Source organism: Bidens hawaiensis, unplaced genomic scaffold (assembly GCF_021521415.1).
Source record: "Bidens hawaiensis isolate Kalapana, Puna unplaced genomic scaffold, B.hawaiensis_p1.1 tig00019721_1, whole genome shotgun sequence".
In the NCBI taxonomy this organism is placed as follows: domain Eukaryota; kingdom Viridiplantae; phylum Streptophyta; class Magnoliopsida; order Asterales; family Asteraceae; genus Bidens; species Bidens hawaiensis.
This window is the reverse complement of record NW_027492997.1, coordinates 74599-98074: the sequence shown is the minus strand read 5'-3', so window position 1 is coordinate 98074 and position 23476 is coordinate 74599. Positions and strand designations below refer to the sequence as shown.

Below are 23476 nucleotides of genomic sequence, written 5' to 3'. Positions count from 1 at the left end.
TCAATTTGGTTAAAAGAGTATATAGCTTTATGACAATTGTCATGTAATATTCAAGTTTATGAAATCATATTTTCTAGCATTCAAATGCTTTATTAAGCTCCTAGGAGTTCCATATATATACAAGCCATCAACAACATACACAATCATAACGTGTTTAATTCTTATCTTAAAACTTATTATATATTATTAAAGCTAATTTATCATTTAGGCATGTTTAGTTAACCGTGTACTTATTTTTATGTTGTCTAGACATGTTTAGATGTTTTATAAATTCATTGATATACCATGTAATAATAGCTACTTAAACATAATAAGAGCAAACAGAGTCATCCTGACTCCTACTTCCCCCGGAAAAGGGGGGGGGGGGCATTGTTTCTTGGATAAAAAGCCCACGGAATTATCCTGATTTCTCCAGTTTTGTTTTTGACTTGCCTAACATTTGTGGAAAACCAGCTTGTACCTCTGCAAACCGGCGAAAAGTGACTCGGGAAAAACAAATGGACGATGTTCCCACCTGTACCTACGGTTTTATACCACGCTCCACTAGAGGTGGACAAATAAACCTGTTAACCGGACGACTCAAAAATCGAACCGAGACATAACATGTTTGAAACCGATTATGTAGAAACCGGTTTGGAACCAACTGAAACCATGGGTTCGCAACCGGTCTGTAATTTTCTCCACCAAAACAGGTTCCAAATTGGTTAACCGAACCAAAACCAGTCAAAATCCTAACCGAAACCGATCGAAACCTTAATCAAAACGATCATAACCTAGTCAAGAAACCAATTTCAACCCAAACCAAAACCATTCATAAACAGATTTTGGCTTTTGTTGACCAACCAAAACTGATTTTGAGTTTTAAACTGGTTTATAACTCTCTATGCTCCGCTAGCCGGCTCCACTCCACATACCCTAATACTCATTGTTGTAAAAATCTTTAGTCGCTAGTCGGATGGTAGGGTGGGGCGTAGCGATTAATCGAGATTAATCAGGATCAATTGGATAAGACTTTAATGTATAATTTTTAATTTTATATACACAGACACACATTTTTATATGTAGTTTTCAGTTTTATACATACATAAACACATTTTGGCCAGAAATTGGCTTAAATGTCGCCAGAAATCGCTGGTTTTGATGTAATATCGCCGGAAACCGTTGATTTTGGTCAGAATCTTGTCGGAAATCTCGATTTTGGCCGGATTTGACAATTGACCGTTTAATAGGCCGATTAGCCCAAAATTAATGAAGTAACAACTAACGATTAATCAAGAACTAATCGACAACTGGGTCGAGATCTTTGCAACCATGCTAATACTTATCTTTGTCCAAAAAAGTAAAAATAAAAATTTAATAAAACAACTAAATAGAAACATTTTTTTAATAAAAACAAATCCATCTTTCCTCAATCTTAAATCAAACACAGACTACACATTAGGGTTTGCAATTACACCACTAACCATTCAAATCATTTATCATAATCATATCAAATCAAACCAAACCATGGGGTACACTAAGGGCTTATTCTCCGTGATAACACGAGACGGTGAACCGCTGGTCAAAAAACTGGCCGCCGTGTCAGTCTTCGGTGTGCTTCCGGCAGCCATGGTGGCTTCGCTCATCTATTCGCCTCCAGATTTCGTGCATAACAAGAAATCGGAGTCTAAATAGACAGATCTGTATAGGTTTGTTATTATTATTATTATTATTATTATTATTGCTGTTGTTGTGTTTATTGCTATTCTGTTGGATCTGTTATAACTGCCTAGGGTTAGGTAGTTTGTTAGTTTGTTAATTGAGATGATTTGTGGTGTTGCTTATGTATGTGAGTTAAGGATTGATTCATATGGATTGCATATGTTCAAAGTTTGCCGAGCCCGAGTGTGACTGGACTCGAGCTAGGCTTGTTTAACTTACAGAGAGCTCGAGCTTGGCTCGTTTTGGGCTTGATTTCTAATGCTCGAGCTCAGATCATGACTCACAAGTAGTTTCTCAAGCTCGAGCTTAGCTCATTTATTTTATATAATTATAATTTTATACATAACAAAATATATTATTTAGTTATTTTTTATCGTAATTATATACAAAATAATAATGATTATATAAATTTACACTAAATATTTTAAATAAAAATTGTATAAATATTAGGCTCACATGCCAACTCGAGCTTGATAAGAGAAGCTCGAGCTCATTTAAGCGTGGCTTGTTTCGGGATTTTTGTGAGTGAATCTCGAGTAGTTCGTGAGCAGTTTGGCTCGTTTACACTCCTGCTATTTGATTTGTGATACAGGAGATGGTGAGTCGCTGGTGTAAAAGCTGTTACAACGGCCTAGGTTTAGTTAGTTAGTTCGTGGTGCTTCCTGCAGCCATGGTTGCTTCGCTCATCTACTCTTCTCTAATTTTGTTTACAACAAGAAATCTGAGTCTAAATAGACAGATCTGCATAAGTTAGTTGTTATTGTTGCGTGTATTGTTCTGTTGGATCTGTTATAACGGTCTAGGGTTAGTTAGTTAGTTAGGCTGTTTGTTAATTGAGTGGTTAAGTTGCAATGTTTTGTGTTATTGATTATGTATTTGAATTACAGATTGATTAATGCGAGCCGAGCCTGAGTGTGACTAGTTTTGAGCTCGGCTCATTTAACTTACAGAGAGCTCAAGCCTGGCTTTGTTTTGGGCTCGATTTCTAATGCTTGAGCTCGGATCGTGAGTATTTTTTTAAGCTCGAGCTTCTCTCGTTTATTATTTATTAATCAATTTATATATAAAAATATACATTAAATTTTTAAAATAAATATTAGGTTCTCGAGCCGCAACTTGAGCTCGATAAGTGAAGCTCAGGCTTTGGGCTAAACAAGCTAATTTTTAGGCTCGAGCTCCTTTTAGCTCGGCTCTTTTAGAGCTTTTTGTGAGCCGATCTCGAGTAGTTAACGAGCGGCTTGGCTTGTTTACACCCCTATTATTTGATTTGTGAATTGTGATAATGAGAGACGATGAGCTGCTAGTGAAAAAAACTGGCTGCTGTGTGCGTCATCGGTGTGCTTTTGGCAGTCGTGGTTGCTTCGCTCGTTTAGTCTCCTTCAGATTTTGTTTATAACCAGAAATCTGATTCTTAATAGAGAGATCTATATAGGTTAGTTGCTATTTTTGATTATATTCTCTTGAATCTGTAAAAACGTCATAGGGTTTTTTTGTTAGTAATTGTGTATGGATTGCATATGTTCAAAGTTTGACTATTTGACTTGAAGATTGTATGCCTTGTTGAATCAGATATTTTGTTGATTTGAGTACTAAAGTTGATTGAGTGACTGCGTCTGTTTGAATTGTGATTATTTGATTTGAAGATATTATGTTTGTTTGAATTAGATCATTTTTTGATGAGATATGAACTGAATTGCAAAAGCAGATGGATATAAATGTTTTAAGGCTTATTTGTTTGTACTTAATCTGGTATTAAAGACTACATATGTTCAGCTTGTGATTATTTGATTGCTGAGTATGTGTAAATCAGATTGTGCGATTTAAGCGAAGAATTGAATTTTTAAGAGCAGATGAGTCTTGTTATTCATAATGGATCTGTGTGACTGTGTCCTGAATTAGTAGATTTTTAAACTTTTATATTGTTTAATTTGATTTTGGATTTTTAGGCATTTTATTGAACTCAATAACAGATTGAACAGTGCCTTTTATAAATTGATGATGATGTTACTTTTTATGTCGAAAAAGCTAAAATTTTTCACATACGAAGCACATTGACGAAGTATGATGAGATGATGCATTTTCATCAATTCAAGGCTATATGCATTTTCATCTCATAATACACTTGTATGTATTGCCTGACATATATAATGGAGTTAGAAAGACGCAAGTGTTTATGCGGTTCTCAAGGTTTTTTACTTAAAAACTCATTATGTAATGAGCACTTTCGTATACCTTAACTTGTGACAGCTGACATGTGTGTCTTTTATACTTAGGTGGCGTCATTAGCTTCACATAGTGGTTATGGCCTTAATGACTTGTCACTTTATGTTTCATATTCTAAAATTTATAATCTTTACATTACTTAGTTGGCTAAATAACTGTTCTTATTTCGCAGCTTGCGTTTGCTTGGAAATTGTAGAAATGTGTGTTGCAGAAGGATGGACCGCAATAATTCTAATGGTTAGCCGTATTTGCCATTTGGAAACGTAGCGTTGCTACTTTAGGTTATTTGTTTCTGTTTTTAATATAAACTTAATTGATTGTCATAAAATATTGACCAATGCAGCCAGGTCCTAAACCTTATATCTTCTTCTATTGTTCTTTTGGTTACTGCGTAGGGGTGAAAACGGGTAGTTTTTATGCATGGACCAAACGGGTTGGGTTGAGCCGATCCAGTGATGTGTTTTTGTGCGTTTCTTGAATTTTCTAATAAACGAGAAGTGAAGTCTTTTCTTTCGAGTATTTAATAAACATGTCCTAATTGTGAACTGAAAAAGGAAATTAAACTGGACCCAAACCAATAACAAAACCGAACTGTTATCAAAACTGAAATTTTGGTTTTTAGCTCAAAACTGACCCAAATTGATTGCACATGCCCCCTTGTTGGCATGAACCAGCTAGGGCAGAAAATTGTGTTTTGCTTGTTAGAGGCGATCCAGATTAGAAAACGGAGTTAATTTGGTTCTACTCTAATTATATCATCGGCCAAAACTAACAACTCTTAAAAAATCTTGATATATATAGACATGGTCTAAGTAGGTTAGCACACGTAGTTGCTGGCACTATCGTCGCCAACGCACCACTAGCACCCCAACCTCTGTTATCACCGTTTCCCCGCCTCCACCAGTCATCATAAAAAGTTATAGCATGAACCAGTTTTGATACATTTTTACGGGGAAAAAAAAAACAATGCAACCGGAGTACATTTGGTCATAAATCGTTTAGATCCAAACCAAAGTTATTAGAATAACCAAATTTAAACCTGAATCAAACTAATACTTTTTTAAAACAATTGTTTTTGAATTGAACCAAGGTGAGTTTTTTTTTTTTAAACGTTTCTTTACATGTACTCATTTTACTAAATAATGGTTTGATCCAACGGACCGACACCTGGTCTGTCCTCTCGTTTGTTTTGTCAAGCTTAATTTTATATTTCAAACTGTCTTTTGAGGTTGAAGACCGGATTTCGGGCTAGAGAACTCAATAAGCAATTTAACCAAACTAAGAACGTAAATAAGCAATTTTTCACAAACTTTTAATCATAAGAATTTTTGGGTTTTCTATTGAGTTTTATACTTTTTGTTTATATATAAATATATACACACTTTTTATTTAAAAAAAATATTTTTTTAAAAACTGACGCTTTTATGCAAGTGTATATTTATTTATATTTACATACTTTTATTTTTTTAAACCTTTTATAGCTGTAATAGTATGTCGATTCTAAAAACATTGTATTTTGTTTTATTTTGAAGTATGATTTTAAGTTAAATTATGCACCATTATATGAAATATAGAGTACAAAAACTTCATGTTTGAAAAAATTTAGAAACCAAGAACTAAAAAATTAATAAACATATTTTCAACAACCCTACGTCAATTAAAAAGTAAAAAAAAAACAATATAAAATCAATATATGCTCTTTTTACCACCGAGAAATAAAAGCAGAAAAGTTAATTTTACTAAATCATTTATAGTTATAGAAGTGTATAATTAAAATGGAACTTAAAAAATAAATATTTTGCATAAAAGTTAAAAATAAAGTATTCAAATATAAATAAATAAATATACATTTTCATAAAGGCTCTTGTTGAAAAAAAGTATATATTTATATATAAGTAAATATAATAAACCATAATAGTTAGAAAATAACAAAAAGTATAAAACTTATATTTAGTAGAAAAAGAAATATTCATATGAATTAAAAGTTTGTGAAAAACATAAAAAAAACCCTCAAAGCTGTATTAACTAACGGTTGGTGGATGATGTTAGTGGATTGGACTAAAACTGATAGTTAATTGAAACTATTGTACCATAAAAGCCTAAAATAAACTATTTGACCAAAATTGATAATTTTAAGAAACCACAGGGATCAAAACCGAAGTTCTCTCAAAAAATAATTTAAAATATGTTTTTATTAAATGAAAAAGGATCCGATACAATAATTCTAACCGTACAAGACGTACACGATTTGTATCCTTGTTGATTTCAATTAGCGACCTAGCAATCTTCGTCCACCGCTGCTCCCATCTATTTCGTCCACCATCACTATTCAGCAATCCGTCACCGTCCAACTATTTCGTCCACCGTCACAACAATCGTCTACCTTCATGAGCATCATCTTCTTTTGTCACGACCATCAGTCGTTCACAGGTCAGTTGATCACATTGACCAATTGAAACTGAAATTGCTGAACCTAATTGATTAATTAATCTTGAAATTGATCCAATTAATTGTCAATTTGAAAGTTTCAATCAATCACTTTTGAGTTTTGAGTGATGGGTTATAACCTTGAATGTATCATGATCTAAGCCTGCACGTTTTAGGTTTTTTGCCTGAATGTTTTATGGTTTAACCTTGAACGTCTTAGGGTTGAAAATTTGGCTTGAATGTTTTTGGTTTTTTTTATCATGGAACGTCTTTCGCATACCTAATGTACGTTAAACAATTTTATTAAATAAATTATCTTCTTGTTGTAATAACAAAAACATGTCTTAACATATTGGTTGAACAAATTGACATCCTATTATAAATTTTTTTTTCAATAATAAGTTTCTGATTTAGTTACATAAAATAATTGATTGTGCTTGCATTGTATCCACATTGTATGATGGTGAAAACCCAAGTTGAAGATTGACATACGTCACTATTGATGGTGAGTTGACGTCAAAAGCTTCCAATCTTTAATCAAATCCAACCCATCCACTCAACTCATTAAATGTATGTAATCTTGCACATACAAACGACATCATTTCCCTTTTTGCCACTTTTAGCCCTTTTGGATTGGACACATTTATATTCACATTTCCCTCATTCCATTTTTATCCAAATCAAGAAAACTCAATCCAAACACAAAAAATTATATAACTTTTATCACAGCTTTTGTAGAATTTATTTACCTATTTAAAGTACTATGTCCCATATGGTTGTATCATATATTGGGATTATTATCAACCAATAAATAATTAAACCCGACTTCATCCAACACCCCCACTGCATTGCTACGAGCCTACAATCACTTGGGCATCCTGTTTCTAGTCTTGCACTGTCACCATTGAAAAAGTGACCCATAGTGACCCATCCCCTAAACTCTGTTTGCTCAAATGTGAACAACGAAGTGGAGGTGGAAGGAAAAGGGGGGGGGGGGGGGGGGGGTAATCTGTCTCCCACTTGTTCAAGCCAGCATCATGGAATTCTTGAGTGCTAAAACGAGCATCGATTTTGCACATTTTAGCGACATGGGTAGGGGTGCGGTTAGGGGGTTGATTTGAGAATAAAGGTTATCATTTTTATTCAAATCAAGGAAACCCAACCGAAGCACAAATTATATAACCTTTATCATAGGTTTTATAGCATTTATTTACATATATAAAAAGTACTATAATCATATCATATAGTTGGTAGCATCGAATTATTAAACCCGACCTCGTCTAATGTGCCCACCACATTGCTACTCCCCGCTTCTAATCTTGCACCGCCACCATTGAAAAAGTGAGTCAATCCCCCGAACGTTGGTTGCTCAAATACAAACAATGGAGTAGGGGGGATGTAATCAGTCTCCCACTGGCGTAGGTTAGCATCGGGGAGTTCTTGAGTGCTAAAATGAGCCTCGGTTTTGCACATTTTGGCAACATGGATAGGAGGGGTAGGGGGTTGATTTGGGAATAGAGGTTTAACCATGGTTTGGTTAGGGGTATGATTTAGGGTTGGAAATGTAGGTAGGTTTAGAAGTGATTTGATGTCTAGATTATGGATTTCTTGATGGTTGTCACTAAATAAATATTGGTTTTGGAGGGGTGGCACCGGCGGATTATGATGGTGCAACATGGCGGTTGTGTCGTCATGGAAGGGCCTTTTGGTAATTTCAATGGGTTTGGGAGTTGAGGGAGATGGTTCAAGCGTTGATTGGTGGTGCTCAAAGTGAGGGTAGTTTTGTCCACCATTTGATTTCTTTTGCCCTAGTTTATGAAATATTCTACAAATCACCCATTCATCCTACAAAACAATTGTATTATGCATACCAATACTAACATAAAACAAGATAAAACAACGGGTATAAAAGTTTTTAATAATATTTATTTGTCATTTTCAAAGATGTTACCAATATAATAATAAAAATACATAAAACTATATTTATCTGTCACACATATGAATATGAACATAACACGAATTTTTCACATATTGATAAATACACACTTGTTTAAACTTGAAAATTTTCTTTTGCAATTATTAGTACTATAAATCATGAATCTCAAACAAACAAAATAATAACGTATATAAAATAACTATGTTTAAACTATAAAATCTAAACGCTGATTTCATTTTTACCTTTAAAAGTGACATAAAATATTTCAGTCAATATAAGATATTTTGTAATTTCTAAAAGTTGCAAAATTAAACAGGTCACTCAACGAACTCGTAACGTCAAATCTAAAAACAACCCGTTTGGCTAAACATGTTTGTCGGTTCATCTAAAAAATTAATCTATCACATATTAAACCAAAATCAAGAATTCAGATTCACATAAAATTAATAAAACTATATTATTATTATTATTATTATTATTATTATTATTTAAAATTTACATAATCAAATTATAATGACAAACTAGTTAAAGCCAGAAGTCAATCAATTTTGATTGAAGAGCATTAAAAGTCAACCCAAACAAAACGACAAAGCATATGCATAAAAAGGTTGTACAGTTAAACCAGTCAGAGCATATGCATATAGTAGTTGTACCTTACACGTGTGCCGATAAGAGAAGTCTCCATCAAGGCGGTACTCATGCATGACCCATTTGGTCTTTTCACCATGTGGGGCCCGACCCTTGTAAAACACTAGGGTTTTTTTCATACCCAAAAGGGTCCGACCCGACCCGCTACTGTATACTTCCCGGTCCTTGCCCGTTGCCTTCCAGTAACCCGCTCCGGTGGCTCGGTTTGTTCGCAACCCGGTCGGGTATTTTCGATCCCGCAAGCTGTAGAAATACCACTCTCTTTCACCCATTTTTGCCGCTTCTATTTATACAAACCATAAAGTCATAGTATTAGCAACACAGTGGTTTTCCGTGTACCATATGCATAAAAAGTTATACGTATAATTCATGTTGGGTTAGTTTTGGGCTAAAACTGAACAAAAATCAGACACTTTGGTTTTTGAATTTTTTAAAACCGTTTAATTTCTGTTTTTTTGGTTTTTCTTAAATTTTGGGTCCAAACCGAAAATATTTTGGGTTTCTGTTAATTAATAAGTAATAACTAATTAATTATTATTCATTTAAGCTAAAGTATTTAGGTAACATATTTATTAACTTATTTAAGCTACAAAAAAGAAAACGTATGCATTTGGTTCGGTTTTTTGGGTTTATATTACACGAAAAATCAAAACAAAATCGTCTGTTTTTCTTAAAAAAAATAATTGAAGTTTGGTTTTTCTAAAAAATATAAAACCTTAAATTTACTTTTTAGACTAATATATTTTTCTTTACATTTTTATTCTTAAAATATATCATGGAAATCAAATTGGTTCTACAAAGGGTTGGACATATATATTAATAGAGCATTAATATGATTGTACATAATGCATAAATAATTGTACATTAAATGAAAACCTCAACTTATTCTGATTCAGTTTGCATTATTAGTTTGTACCGTACTACAATTATTTATCAATCAATGTCTTTTCGTTTTTAGTGACCAAAGAAATGCCATGAATGCATGGTACTTGATTACAACTCTATTTGCATATGGTACAACTGGTAGACTAAGAAGCACATCACATTACATCATAACCATTTTAGTGTAAGTATGAAGAAAGAATACAATTTTGATGTCAGAAATGAATTTAGATAGATCTATGTGCATTTAGTGCTTGTACCCTTACCCTCTATGCATGTATCAAGATTGTGCCTTGAAGACAAATGTAGTGTATAATTTATAATAAAATAATGCAAATAATATTTTTTTTATAAGTGTATTTTATAATATATAATAAAACTAAGCATTAAGGTGTATGTTTGAGGAAAAAATTGTGTGTTTGTGTTTATAAGATTACCAATTATGTATTTATTTTTTCTTTTGTGTTTGATGGTGAACTAACTTTAGGTTGATTAGTGAGTGCATGTCAATGAGAGTTGTGAAGTATTTATTTTAGAGGAGTGCCCTAAAATTTTGTGTTTGAATGTGTAAAGTACCAAAATGTCCCTCAAGTGTGTGTTTGATGGTGAAGTGTCCTTAATTAAAGCGTGTGCTTGATGATTAATTTAGTGTTTGCATGCAAGTGAGAGTTCTTAAGTGTGTGTTTTAAGGAGAAAGTGCCCCTAAAGTGTGTTTTTGTCACCCTTTGAAGGTGAAATTTCTCTAGGGCTATGTGTAGTGGAGGGTTACAAAATGAGGGCGATTTTCACCACGTCAGCAGATGGGCAATATTCATTTAAGAGGTGTAGTGGTGTCGAAGCTCTCTTTTTATTATTTTAACATACACACAACATACACATGCAACAAAAACCCATCCCCCTTTCGCCCCTCTTATTGCCAGGGGCGATGTCCTCTCCTTTGTCGCCCAAAATCGCCTCTTTTCCCGCCCCATTACACATTGCCTAAGTGTGTATCAGTTTTAACCTAATTAAAATGTGTGTTTGAAGGTGAAACTATCCTCAAATACAATGCATCAGTTCTTAAGTGTATTTACCACAAAAGGTGTCCTTAGTGTGTGTTTTTGAAGGTGAAAGTATCCCTAAAACAGTGTGTGCTTGAAGGTGGAAGTATATATCCCTAAATTCTTTTTTTGACATTGGGAAGTAGCATTATAATCTTCATTTCTGATATTACAAATTTTTTTATTTCATCGAAACAGAAAGCAAACGAGCAACAATCTGCACCGCTACCCACTTTTGAATTCCCTAAATTAAACTATGTTTGAAAGTGAAAGTTTCCCTTAAAGTGTGTGTGTTTGAAGGTGAAAGTATCCCAAAAACTGTGTGTATATATCCCTAAAACTGTGCATATTTCAAGGTGAAAGTATCCCTAAAACTTTGTGTTTGAAGGTGAAAGTTTCTCTCTTAAAGTGTGTGTTTGAAAGTGATGAAAATATACATCCCTACAAGGCTTAATTAAACTTTGTGTTTAAAGGTGAAACTATCCCTTAAACTATGTGTATTTGAAGGTGAAATTATTATCCCTTAAACTGTGTGTATCAACATTTTAGAAAGAATATATATACCTGGTAACTCCCATGGTTCACAGCGGTTAAGATCAACTTCAGCAATATGAACACCACAAAAACCAGAATCAAAAACCTTAGAAGCAAGATAGAATGTAACAAGCTCTTCATCTGTGGGATGAAACCTAAACCCTGGTGGCAAACCACCATGTTGATCAGAATCTCTTCCAGCACCACCAAGTTCACACAGTAGCTCTTCTATATTAAGCATTGTTATTGTTATATTATGAGTGAAGTAAGAATAATGAAGGAAGCAGGGAATTTGGGATGATGAAATTGTAGGTATATAAGAGAGGGCTATATAGCCCTAATCGACAACACCTGAAAAGGTGTCCCATGATGGGTAAAAGGACAAAATACAAAACCAAAAGAGATGAGTGATGACCATGAGTGAATGTGTCAAATCAATTTATGTATATTATACAAGTTTTTTTGTGGATGTATAAATAGATTAATCACATTCAATTTTTTACATTATATTCGTATATATTATATAATTATATTAAAATTTTAGTTTTTTTTATTAAATAATACACTTTTACACTTTTATTATTATTATTTCTTTTTACATAACTCAAAACCACTTTCAGAAAATATTAAAATATTATACGATGTGAACAGTGAACCCCAAATTTAGCTTTTATGTGTAGTATTTTCTCTGTTCTCTACTCACTTCCAATTATAACCAAACCATATAATTTATAATTTTTTCTCACATATTTTTAGGAAATAGGCTTAAAATGCTTAGTGATTGGTTAAAATAAACTAAATGCAAACCCCATGACTTTTTTAAACAACTTTAGTGCATCTGATTTTTGAGAGATTTCGAAAGGCTTATCACTGCATACAATTTATTTTATTAAGTTCAAATCTTAGAACACTTGTGTTTTACCTTATTAACATAATTGGAGTCAAACTTGAATCCTAAGAGATTCTCATAAAATTCTTGCCACATGTGTTTCAAACCCTTGCCTCAAATTTAACTCAGCTAGAATTATGGACACCCATATTTCATTAATAATATTTTTTTATATCATTTTCATATACTAATACATGGAAAAAAAATGTCTTAAATTTGAATGTTTAAGGAAAAGCAAAATATATCATGGATGGTGGTTAGATAAACATCAAAAGTTACATTGAAATAATGGAGTTTTAAGCCACTGGTGTAGGTATTGATTTTAGGTAAAATTTTGAAAATAGCTTAAAACAGAAGAGAAATTTTGAAAATAATCATTGAAAATTTCAACTTCCATTAATAGTCCCATCAAATCTAACGGAGCCGACGCATTGGGAATCCATCCGATGGATTTCATTACCCACTAATAAATTGCCAAGTGTCTCATAACCCACCTACCAAGTTGCTTTTCCCTTTAAGTTAATTGGTCCAGATCAGTTTAGGTTGAAAATCTCCTCTAAAACCATCTCCCTAGATACCTTTTATGTTGTTTTTATCGTTTACGTGAGATTTCCAAAAAGTTGAATTTTTTGTTTTTTGAAATTCATTTTCTCAGATGAATTTCAAGTCAATTTGGTCTTTTGACATAAAACCAGCGGGTGGAGTGGTGGTGGTGGGTTTTTGCCGACGATTGGAGTGGTGGTTGTTTTTGACGGGTGGAGTGGTGGTGGTGGGTTTTCAAATTAATATAGCTTCAAATATTGTAAAACATAACTACAATTTAGAAAATGTTTTTAAACTACTAAAAATCATCATCATCATCGTTGTCCATGCCCAATAGGTTGTTGATAGGGTCTGAGAATGATAGAATATAAACAAATTATACCTCTATCCAAAAAAAAGTTTGCTTCCAATAAGACCCTCGGCTTTATGGCAAAACCTGCATGTAAAACATAATAGCAATAATATATAGAAAGCTACCACTAACATAGATTGTCAAGTAAGCGTAAATATAATAATTATTACCATATCATAAAACAATACAAACACAGCTGTAGGAAAACGCAAGAAGCAAAGTTCTTAAAGTGTACTCTCCCTTAAAAATCATTAACCCTAATCTTACATCTATACGAACTCCTATTATAAACCATGTTTTAAAGATGTAAATTTAACAAACCATGTCTAATTCGTTTATCCTAGATGAGTCTAGGTCTACCTCCACTCTTCTAATAAAAATAATAGAAAGTCTATACAATCTTAATCAATTTAAAATTAGATTAATAATTTATTTAATATTCAGTTCTTTATCATTTATTTTATTCAACTAACGTATGAATCTAAAAGTCTTATTTATGCTCATATAATGGATGGAGCATTTAAGGCTGAGGGTATAAAATGGAATAATGTAAAAGATGAGGGGTACGGAGTTTATGCGTGCGTGTGAGAGAAAAAATTGAGGATCAGAAGTAGAGTTGCAGAAACTAGGTTTCTAGACTTTTTACTTAGGCTGTCACTACTCCTTTTTTTTTAATAGCAAATTAACAGTCAAGTCGTATGCGACGTCGCAGTGTACGTCCCATCACCCCTTGGTAGCAGACATGTTGTCAATGGGTCCACGCTGGACCTTGGGGACCATCTGGTGTTCCCGGTAAAACTCTTGCTCACCCCGTCCGAAGACACGACAGGTTTTTATGCATTAAAGAAAATACGGTCGACATCAAGGCTCGAACCCGAGACACCCGGGTCATCCTATCATGTCTCTGGCCATCTGAGCTAGCCCAGATGGTTACTACAATGGACTCCTAACAACTTTTATTTAATTATTAGTTTTTGCAATAAAATATTTTTAATATACTTTTTTATTTTAACGGTAAACGAATACTCCAAATAGGCTATGGGCTAGTTTTAAAATATCAGAATATACTCGTCTTTCGATTTGGAAAGGTCTTCACCTAAAGCAAAAAGCCCATGAACACTCGCCCGAAGGCACAACAGTACGGTGAGGTAAACCCGTTAAGTTCAAGGATCCAACTAGTGAACGACGCTAGGCCCGTCACCCACTCGTCTACTCTCCCATTATCACCTGATGACGCGAAACTAAATGATAGGGCATGAATCAAACTTGGGTCACGTGAAATATCAAGTCTCTTTCTTACAACTCTATTACCAGCTCCTGCTCATTGACGTAATATACTTATTTTGTTATATAACTTCTTCTTACAGTAAAATATTATTCACTAACTACTTCGTTTATGTTGGAATGATCTTTGTTGTATGGGGTGATCAGTGAGTGTGGTGTTTTTGTTGGAATGAAATCGCTCTTGAAGAAAAAAAAAACTTATTATTTTATTTAATCATGATATCATATAAATCACTGGGGGTTCGATTGGCCGCACATATTAAGCGGCTTCATTTGTCATCGGATGACAAGAAAGAGACCTTACGGGAGGCGGATCTCGACAAATTTGGATTTGTTTATTTCGGTTGGTGAGGCTTTAAAGGTCTCGCATAGGTGGATGTGTGGAGCGTGTATGGAGTCACATGCTCTCCGTCGGGGGTGCCATCATGATGACGGGTCGGTCTGGTACAAGTGTGTCACGGGAGATGTGGAGGAATATATAGTGGGGATTGCCAAGCCACATGTTGGGAGGGAAGTTGTCGCGGTGGGAAGGGTGGAGGTGGATGTAGCTCTCCTTGAGCGTGTCTTCACTCTTCCTATTACGACTGTTAAAAACATTCCTCATAGTTGTCGTATGGCTTTTTCCCAAGCCTTAGTGGGTGCTCTGGGTAAGGTGGCGGCTATGCCAAAGTCTGTTGAGGCGTGGGTGAAACTGTTGTTGTTACCACGTTGCACCTTACGAGTTTTCATACCTTCTAATCGTCAGCAACGCAGGTCTGGCAATAGAAAGTCTGAGCAATGCCGAATTATTCAACGGTCGCTATCCGCTTGGGGTGACCGTGACGGTTTCTTTGAGCTCCTTATATCGCTTTTTAACCAACCCCTAGGAGATGCCCCGGGTGGTGATGCGTTTGTACCCGAGTCTGACAACGCCGGGTTGGGCGCCAATGTTAAACAATGTTTGCGAAAAGTTGCGGACGGGCATTTCACTGCTGCGGTTAAGGTATTATGCTCTTCAGGGGTTGCACCTTTCGGTAAGGATACTTTGAACGCTTTGTTGTCTAAGCATCCCATCATGGCACCTCCGATTATGCCTGCTTCCTTGCTTTCTGAGTCTCCCCTTGTCGTGGACGTTGATAGTGTGCTTGGGTGCATTAAGTCTTTCCCTAAAGGAACTTCGTGTGGGCGGGACGGTTTGCGAGCCCAACACATTTTAGATGCGTTGTGCGGAGAGGGGTCTCCGATTGCGGATGGTTTGCTCAAGGCTATCTCTGCGGTGGTTAATTTATTTTTGGGGGGAAGGTGTCCTAAGGTGTTGGCAGAGTTTGTTGCGTCTGCCCCACTTACGCCGTTGCTTAAACCGGACAATGGGATTAGACCTATTGCCGTTGGGGCCATTTGGAGGCGGGTGGTCTCTAAGGTGGCTATGAGGGGTGTCGGGAAGGAGATGGTTAAATACCTCGGTGACTTTCAATTTGGGGTGGGAGTCCCCAGTGGGGCAGAGGCCGTGCTTCATAGCGCGAACAGGTTTCTAAATCAGTTTCATTCGGATGGGTCATTGGCTATGCTTACTGTTGATTTCTCCAATGCCTTCAACTCAGTAGATAGGACGACCCTTCTACATGAGGTTCGGAGTCGATGTCCTTCCATTTCTCTTTGGGTGGATTTTTTATATGGGCAGTCGGCTAGGTTATATGTGGGTGATACTTTCATTAAATCCACCACTGGGTTCAACAGGGGGACCCTCTTGGGCCTCTCCTTTTTGCCTTAGCTTTGCACCCACTTGTTCACCAAATCAGAGATCGGTGCAAGCTTCTCTTTCGTGCTTGGTACTTGGATGATGGCACGATTATCGGGGATACTAGAGAGGTAGCCAAAGCATTAGATATTATCAGGTCTGAGGGGCCTCGTCTGGGTCTTGAATTAAACGTTAAGAAAACAGAGTTATTTTGGCCAACATGCAATGGGGTGAAGGCACAGGAGAGGTTGTTCCCTTGCGGGATTGGAAGGCCGGTGCTTGGCGTGAAACTCCTTGGTGGTGCTGTAAGCCAGGATGCGGGGTTTATCAGCAGTTTGGCTATGAAAAGGGCATCTAGCGCTGTGGAACTGATGAGCTGTCTCCCAAGACTTCGGGATCCTCAATGCGAGCTTCTTTTGCTTCGCTCATGTATGGGAGTCGCCAAGCTTTTGTTCGGTTTGAGAACATGTCAACCTATGTATGTGGGGGAAGCTGTTTCTATATTTGACAATGGTCTTCGAAGGGCGATTGAGGACATCGTGGTTTGTGGAGGTCCGTTCTTTGGGGATCTCCAATGGAGGTTGGCGTCACTTCCGATCCGTTATGGGGGGTTGGGTCTCTGTTCGGCCGAGGATGTATCTACATATGCTTTTGTGGCTTCGAGAGCACAGTCGTGGTGTTTGCAAGACCATATTCTTCGGGGTTGTGATATTTATGGGTTGGACTCTGATTATGGGTGTGCGATGGATCGTTTACGTACTGCACTTCCAGATTTTGATCTTAGCGGGTTCTCTAATAAGGACACCGCCCCCCCTAAAGCCCAACATGTTGTGGCGAATGCCTTATTTAGTGGAATCGTCAAGAGTTTAGAAGTGAAGTTTGATCTATCCCCTCGCCAAAAGTCGGTGTTTGAATGCCTTCGGGCTCCTCGGGCTCAGGATTTTCTAACGGCTATCCCCATTGAAGGATTAGGCCAACGTATGTCGGGTTTGGAGTATCGGGCTATCCTTAAGTACCGGTTAATGATCCCTATATTCCCGACGGATGAGCCTTGCCCAATTTGTCGCAAGGTCTGTTTGGATTCTTTTGGTGACCATGCGGTGCATTGCAAAGAATTGCCTGGCTTTAAATACAGACATGATCTGGTTAGGGATGTTCTGTGTGATGTTCTTAAACGGGCAGGGATTTCTGCTAAAAAGGAGGCCCCTGTTAACTTTCTCACGGATCCTATTGAAAGGAGGTCTACTTTACGACCAGCTGATATTCTTGTGTTCGGGTGGGCAGGGGGGAAACACGCCTGTGTGGATCTTACAGGAGTGTCTCCTCTTGTTGGGCTCAGGGACCGTGGGTTTGTTGTGGGTCAGGCTGCGTTGAAGGCTGAATCGGACAAAGTTGTTAAACACGAGAAAGCTTGTTTAGATAATCAACATGTCTTTCTACCATTTGTCTTTGATACATTTGGTTTTCTGGCTCCAGAGGCTGTGAAATTTTTGAGTAGGGTTCAGCGCGTCGTACACGGAACCTCTTCAGCTTCTAGGTCCCAAAGCTTCGTTTTTAGCAGGATTGGCTTTGCTATTCAAAAGGGGGTTGCGGCGCAGCTTGTTGCCCGTTTGCCTGCCACTTTATTGTAATCGTTTTATAGTAAATTATATCAAACACCGATTGGTTAAAATATATATATATATATGTATATATATATATATATATACATACATTTGATCGATTTTTTACGGATTTTTGGCTATACGGGACCCTATAAGCCGGTATAGCCCCCCGTATAATCGGGGCGTATAGAGGCGAGGTATAGCTCTTTGTATAGCCCTATATAGCATATATATGGGGGGAGGGGGGGGGGTTGGTGTCCGTAGTACGTAAACCCGTCTTTTATCTTTCAAACTTGATTGAAGATAAGATCTTGTAAAGGCATAACATTAAGGTAAGGGTTTTTTTATGGGGTATGGATTTGTCTTATAGGCTTAGATGAAATATATTTAAAACCTATTTGAAACCTTAGGGAAGTGGGGGGTGCTTGCCATGAAAACCCAACAACCCAAGTGTCATCTCAGCAAACCACCGACTACCCGTCAAAACCCGTGGTCACCGACGGCCACCCACAAACACTGTCTCTTTTCTCCACTAACCTCTGAAGCTTTCTCTCTCATACCTTCTATCGGGTGATACAACCTGAAACAACTACCCGATTTCAAATAATTTGAAGATGGCGCCAATTTTCACAGATTAATAAACACCCTCACCCCCACCCCCTCAATTTTTTTTAAATCGACCAACTAAAAAAAGTTAAAAAAAACAACCCCCCCCCATTTTTTTTTAAATCGACCAACTAAAAAAAGTTAAAAAAAACTCCAAATAATGATATAGGGGGGGGGGGAAGTTGATCACACGTGTGGGGAATTTGGGTGAAAAAGAGGGGGCAATTAATTGGATATATAGGGGGTGACATAAGGCTGGTCTAGCCATCTAGCTAGTTCTGTTTGCTTACTCACTCAAGTAAAAGATAGTGACCACAATTACTATGGATCTCTCCGTGGCACCATATCTATTACAAAATATTGTTTTGTAGTTTTTTTTTTATCATTAAATTTTATTAGAGGCAAATCTATAATATATAATAAATAAAGTTTTTTAAATGTTATATGGTATCATCAAAGTGTTTCTTACAAAATTTTCCCTTCTCTCTCTCATATTAAATACATTCTTTCTTATTAATAGTTTTGCATTTTATTTTTTTTCTTTTTAATATTTTGTTTTCTCTTTTTAATAATTATTTCCTGACTTAAAAAATTAAATACCAACATAAATATGTTATTTTGTTTATCTAAATATATTGTATTAGTTATTAACATTAGGTTTTATAATTAACTAATATAATATATTTAAAACCTTAATTTTTACAATCATTATTCACAATCAATGTAAAAATTAGTTACTTATAAAACCTAATATTAATAACTAATACAATATATTTAGATAAACAAAATAACATATTTATGTTGGTATTTAAGTTTTTAAGTCAGGAAAGAATTATTAAAAAGAGAAAACAAAATATTAAAAAGAAAAAAAATAAAATGCAAAACTATTAATAAGAAATAATTTATTTAATATGAGAGAGATGAGGGAAAATTTTGTAAGAAACACTTTGGTGATGCCATGTGGTATTTAAAAAACTTTATTTATTATATAGTATAGATTAGTTAATTAATATTAAGGTTTTATAAGAAATGATATTATTGGTTGAAGAGGCAAGGTTAACTTAAATTTAAAATTTTAATAAACTTTAATTTATTAAATATATATGACTATTAACTAAATTATAAGTTTTTTTTTCTTTCAAACCCTTAAAAGACAAATTCACTATTATTGTATTCTCAGTGTTTATGTTAATTTAAACGAGCGGGTTTCTTTAAAGTATCAAACATGGTTCAGATTAAAACAGTTTATGATTAGAATGAGTTTTGGCCCACGGGTTGGTTTAAAAAAGTAGCCGTTTACAAATTCTTTTTTTTAGTTGACCATTTAATCAACCCATCATTTATGTTAAGTTCATCATCTTAAAAATCCACAAAAAAATATAAATATATACTACATGTTTTGGAATACAAATGTTAGACATTAGTATGATGTTAATCAGATGACAAATTGACTTTATCATTGAAGATTTCAAAAATATATATTTGTTTAGTGAATGAGTTGTCCTTGCATAAAAAAATAAGGTCGTTCAAGAAAATTAACAAAAGTCTACTATCCATGTTTCCAGGAGATGAAAAATGTTACTATTCTTCATATGGGATCTATCAGACATAAAATTATGCGTTACAAGAAAGTATTTGTTTCCAGTTTTTAAATGGCCTTAAAATCTAAGCTTGTCAAGTCATAGATTAGTTATAAAAGACAGTAATGAAGTAATGTTGCTTAAAACATTAACTAGAAAATTGGTCTATGCAATGAAGCTAAACTGCATATGAAAATACAATATGATAATCGTGCTATAGAAGTCGAAATCATATCCAGAAGTAATATTGGAACTCACACTTTTATTCTAAAAAAAAAAATTTCGACACCTTTAGATAAAATAATTAATTTTACAAAAAATGAAATTTCAACTTTATTTTTGTTTCGCAATTAATACTAAAAAAAGCCAAGGCCAATCAATATAGATGGTTGGTTTGTTTTTAGACAATTTATTAAGTTTTAGTATAGAAAGTAAAGTTACAAATAAAACTATAAATATTGTGTACAAAGAAATATTTAGAAATTTATGAATTTTCTAATAACTTTTTATTTCTATATTGTGTAATGTATAATTTATTAAACCATATAATATACATTTATATTTGTTGAACATATTTTTTGTATTTCACATTGTGTTATTATTTAAATAAATTTATTTATTATAACCCGTGTGCTACACGGGTAGCTAACCTACTTAAAAATAAATAATTCCACCTTTCATATATTAGTCGATAATTGTAACTTTAAAAATCACTAACATTGGTCCAACCTTTCAGCTATTATTTTGTCTCAATGGTACCCCGTTAAAAAACATCTAACGTCGTTAAGTTTTTTTTTAAGTTTCAAAAGTTTTAGGGTTTTTGATCGTAAGAATGATACGAGTCGATTGATGTAAATCTTATTTATAAGCGGTGATTCAAATGACTTGATTTTTGTTATTTGAAAATTCAAACACCCGAATTGAAACAATGTTTCGTGTTTGGATCACCGTTTCGAGATAAGTTTTACATTAGTCGACTCGTATCATTCTTCTGATAAGAAGCCCTAAAACATCGGCTTGAAACTTAGAAAAAACCTAACGACGTTAAGTGTTTTTTAGCGGAGACCATTAAGACAAAAATAATTGAAAGTTGGGACCGCTGATATTGATTTTTAAAGTTGAGATTATTATCGGTAAATACACAAAATTTAGGATTATTATTTCCATCTTGCCTTTTATTAAATGACGCATTCCACGGGTCTCCTTTGCGGGTATGTGAAGCTGAGTGGGTACAGCACCACCACGCGCTGAAAGAAGAGACTTCAGGTTGTAATATACATGTAGAAATTTGTATGTGGCGACTATTTGGGGATGATACCCGTTGTGATGTGATCGTACGCTTGGGGATAAAAATAAATATACAAACATTTACCCATATCAATGCATCTCTCATATTTTTATTTTGGGAAAATTCTCAAAATAGCCCCTTTTAATGAGAGAAGTCCTAAAAATAGCCTTTTTTTCCTCAAAATCTTTTATAATTTCGACTGTCAAGACGCATTGGGAAAAAATAAAAATAAAGACGAGATTTCGAAAGAAAGTCAGGTAAAAGACGAGATTTGAGGAAATAATGTCGGTAAAGTCCAAATTATTTGTAGTCTTGGAGCAAAAGTTCAAATTTTCAGAAACTTTTTTACTCAAAAAAACCGTCTTGAGAGACTGTTTTTTTATGTTTCCTACCTTTTTCGTCCAAATTTTCAAATTATTGGAAAATTATATTTTTTGCAATTATACCCCTGAACCACCATCTCCTCCTTGAACCACCACCACCACCACCACCTTGAACCACCACCATCGCCGACGCCGTCGGCCCCACGCCATCACCACCACCGTCACTACCGACATTATTTCGAGCAAAATTAATATGCAGATATTATTTCCGTAGATCCTCCTAAGAGTAGAGACGAAGCTATCTCCGTCGATCGACGAAGGTTGGTAGTGACGGTGGTGGTGATGGGGTGGGGCCGACAGCATCGGCGATGGTGGTGGTTCAAGGTGGAGATGGTGGTTCAGGGGTATAATAGTAAAAAATATAATTTTCCAAGAATTTGAAAATTTGGACGGGAAAGGTAGGAAACATAAAAAAAAGTCTCTCAAGACAGTTTTTTTGAGTAAAAAAGTTTCTAAAAAATTTGAACTTTTGCTCTAAGATTATAAATAATTTAGACTTTACCGACATTATTTCCCCAAATCTCGTCTTTTACCTGACTTTCTTTCGAAATCTCGTCTTTATTTTTATCTTTTCCCAATGCGTCTTGATAGTCCAAATTATAAAAGATTTTGAGGAAAAAAAGGGCTATTTTGGGACTTCTACTAAAATGGGCTATTTTGGGAATTTTCCCTTTTATTTTTCTTAAGAGGCGACGTTTAAATCAATCGACATTAAGTGTGTTTGATTAGAATGACGTCTCTGACTTGGTACCAAATTAAATTTCAAAATAATGTTAGAATGAAAATTTCACCCCTTTGTTCATTCACATGCATTCATAACACCTCGAATATGTTTGTTTGACCATGTGTAGGTCTAACTTATATACGAGTTTATAGCTGTGTGCATATTTGTATTCACGGCCTCATGCATCTATTTTTTTTACCATACGAGTATTCTTTTCCGTTCTGTTTGTGAATAACACACACATTCACACATGAAACCGGTGATATGGTGTCGTGTATTACATTAGTTTAAGCTAATGTTAATAGAAAAAAAAATTCTAACACACAAGTACATGATTATGGCATTGGTACGTTACCACACTCTGTACATCAACCGAAAGAGTAAACCTCATAATAAAGTCTTGATATGCTCCAAAAGATGTTGGCGTGTGTTAACATCGATTCGATCGAAAACCATAAAAAAGAATATTATTAACACTTATGATGTTTTTCGGTCAGAATCACCGTGGCACCAATATTGCTGGAATAATATCATTTCGATTCGTCATGGTACCAGTACTCTCCATAGCTTACGAGACAAAATAAAAAATCTATTGCCGAAAGAGTAAACCCAATAAATAAAGTCGTGATATGTCCATAAGAATGTCGGGACGTGCTAACATCGATCGAAAACCATAAAAACAAATATGAGTAATGATTGTGATATTGTTTGGTCGGAATCGCCGTCGTACCAAAATTGTTGGAGCAATATTCGATTCATCACGGTACCGGTACTGTACCGATACTATAAAAGAGATGAGGAAATAATTTATTGTGAATACAACTCCCTATGATCACATGACGTAAACTAAAGAATCACAATCTTTTTATTAAACAGGTTAAACAGATCAAGTCGTTATTATAAAAGTCTCTTTGAGAACTACATTGACTGATGCTTCTAAGTGTTGTCAAGGAGACATGCTTGGATCAAAAGATTGCCAAAAAGAACCAAACTTAAACATATATAAAATTTCAAACATCTTAACTTGAAAGCAACACACACCATGCCTTTGAACCAAACAAAACTCTATATAAACCACACTCCATACATTCCACAACATCAACAATCAACAATTA

General features: G+C 35.0%; 1 protein-coding gene across 1 annotated transcript; it reads right to left on the bottom strand.

The window, feature by feature from the left end:
* Positions 1–7590: 7590 nt before the first annotated feature.
* LOC143559153 (protein CUP-SHAPED COTYLEDON 2-like) lies at positions 7591–11791 on the bottom strand. The gene is made up of 3 exons (XM_077047822.1): positions 11422–11791; positions 8941–9218; positions 7591–8196 (listed from the first exon to the last, which is right to left on the bottom strand). The coding sequence occupies exons 1-3, from the start codon at positions 11630–11632 to the stop codon at positions 7591–7593; spliced, it is 1095 nt and encodes a 364-aa protein (XP_076903937.1). The 5' UTR covers positions 11633–11791.
* Positions 11792–23476: the final 11685 nt, after the last annotated feature.

What these genes read in the sequence shown, in the direction of transcription:
- LOC143559153 (XM_077047822.1), bottom strand. Translation starts at nt 11,632, where the DNA reads ATGCTTAATATAGAAGAGCTACTGTGTGAACTTGGTGGTGCTGGAAGA. An exon ending in TGAACCATGGGAGTTACCAG is followed by an intron (nt 9,219 to 11,421) that starts GTATATATATTC and finishes TTGTATAAATAG; the next exon opens with AAGCGGCAAAAATGGGTGAA. An exon ending in CTTATCGGCACACGTGTAAG is followed by an intron (nt 8,197 to 8,940) that starts GTACAACTACTA and finishes ATTGTTTTGTAG; the next exon opens with GATGAATGGGTGATTTGTAG.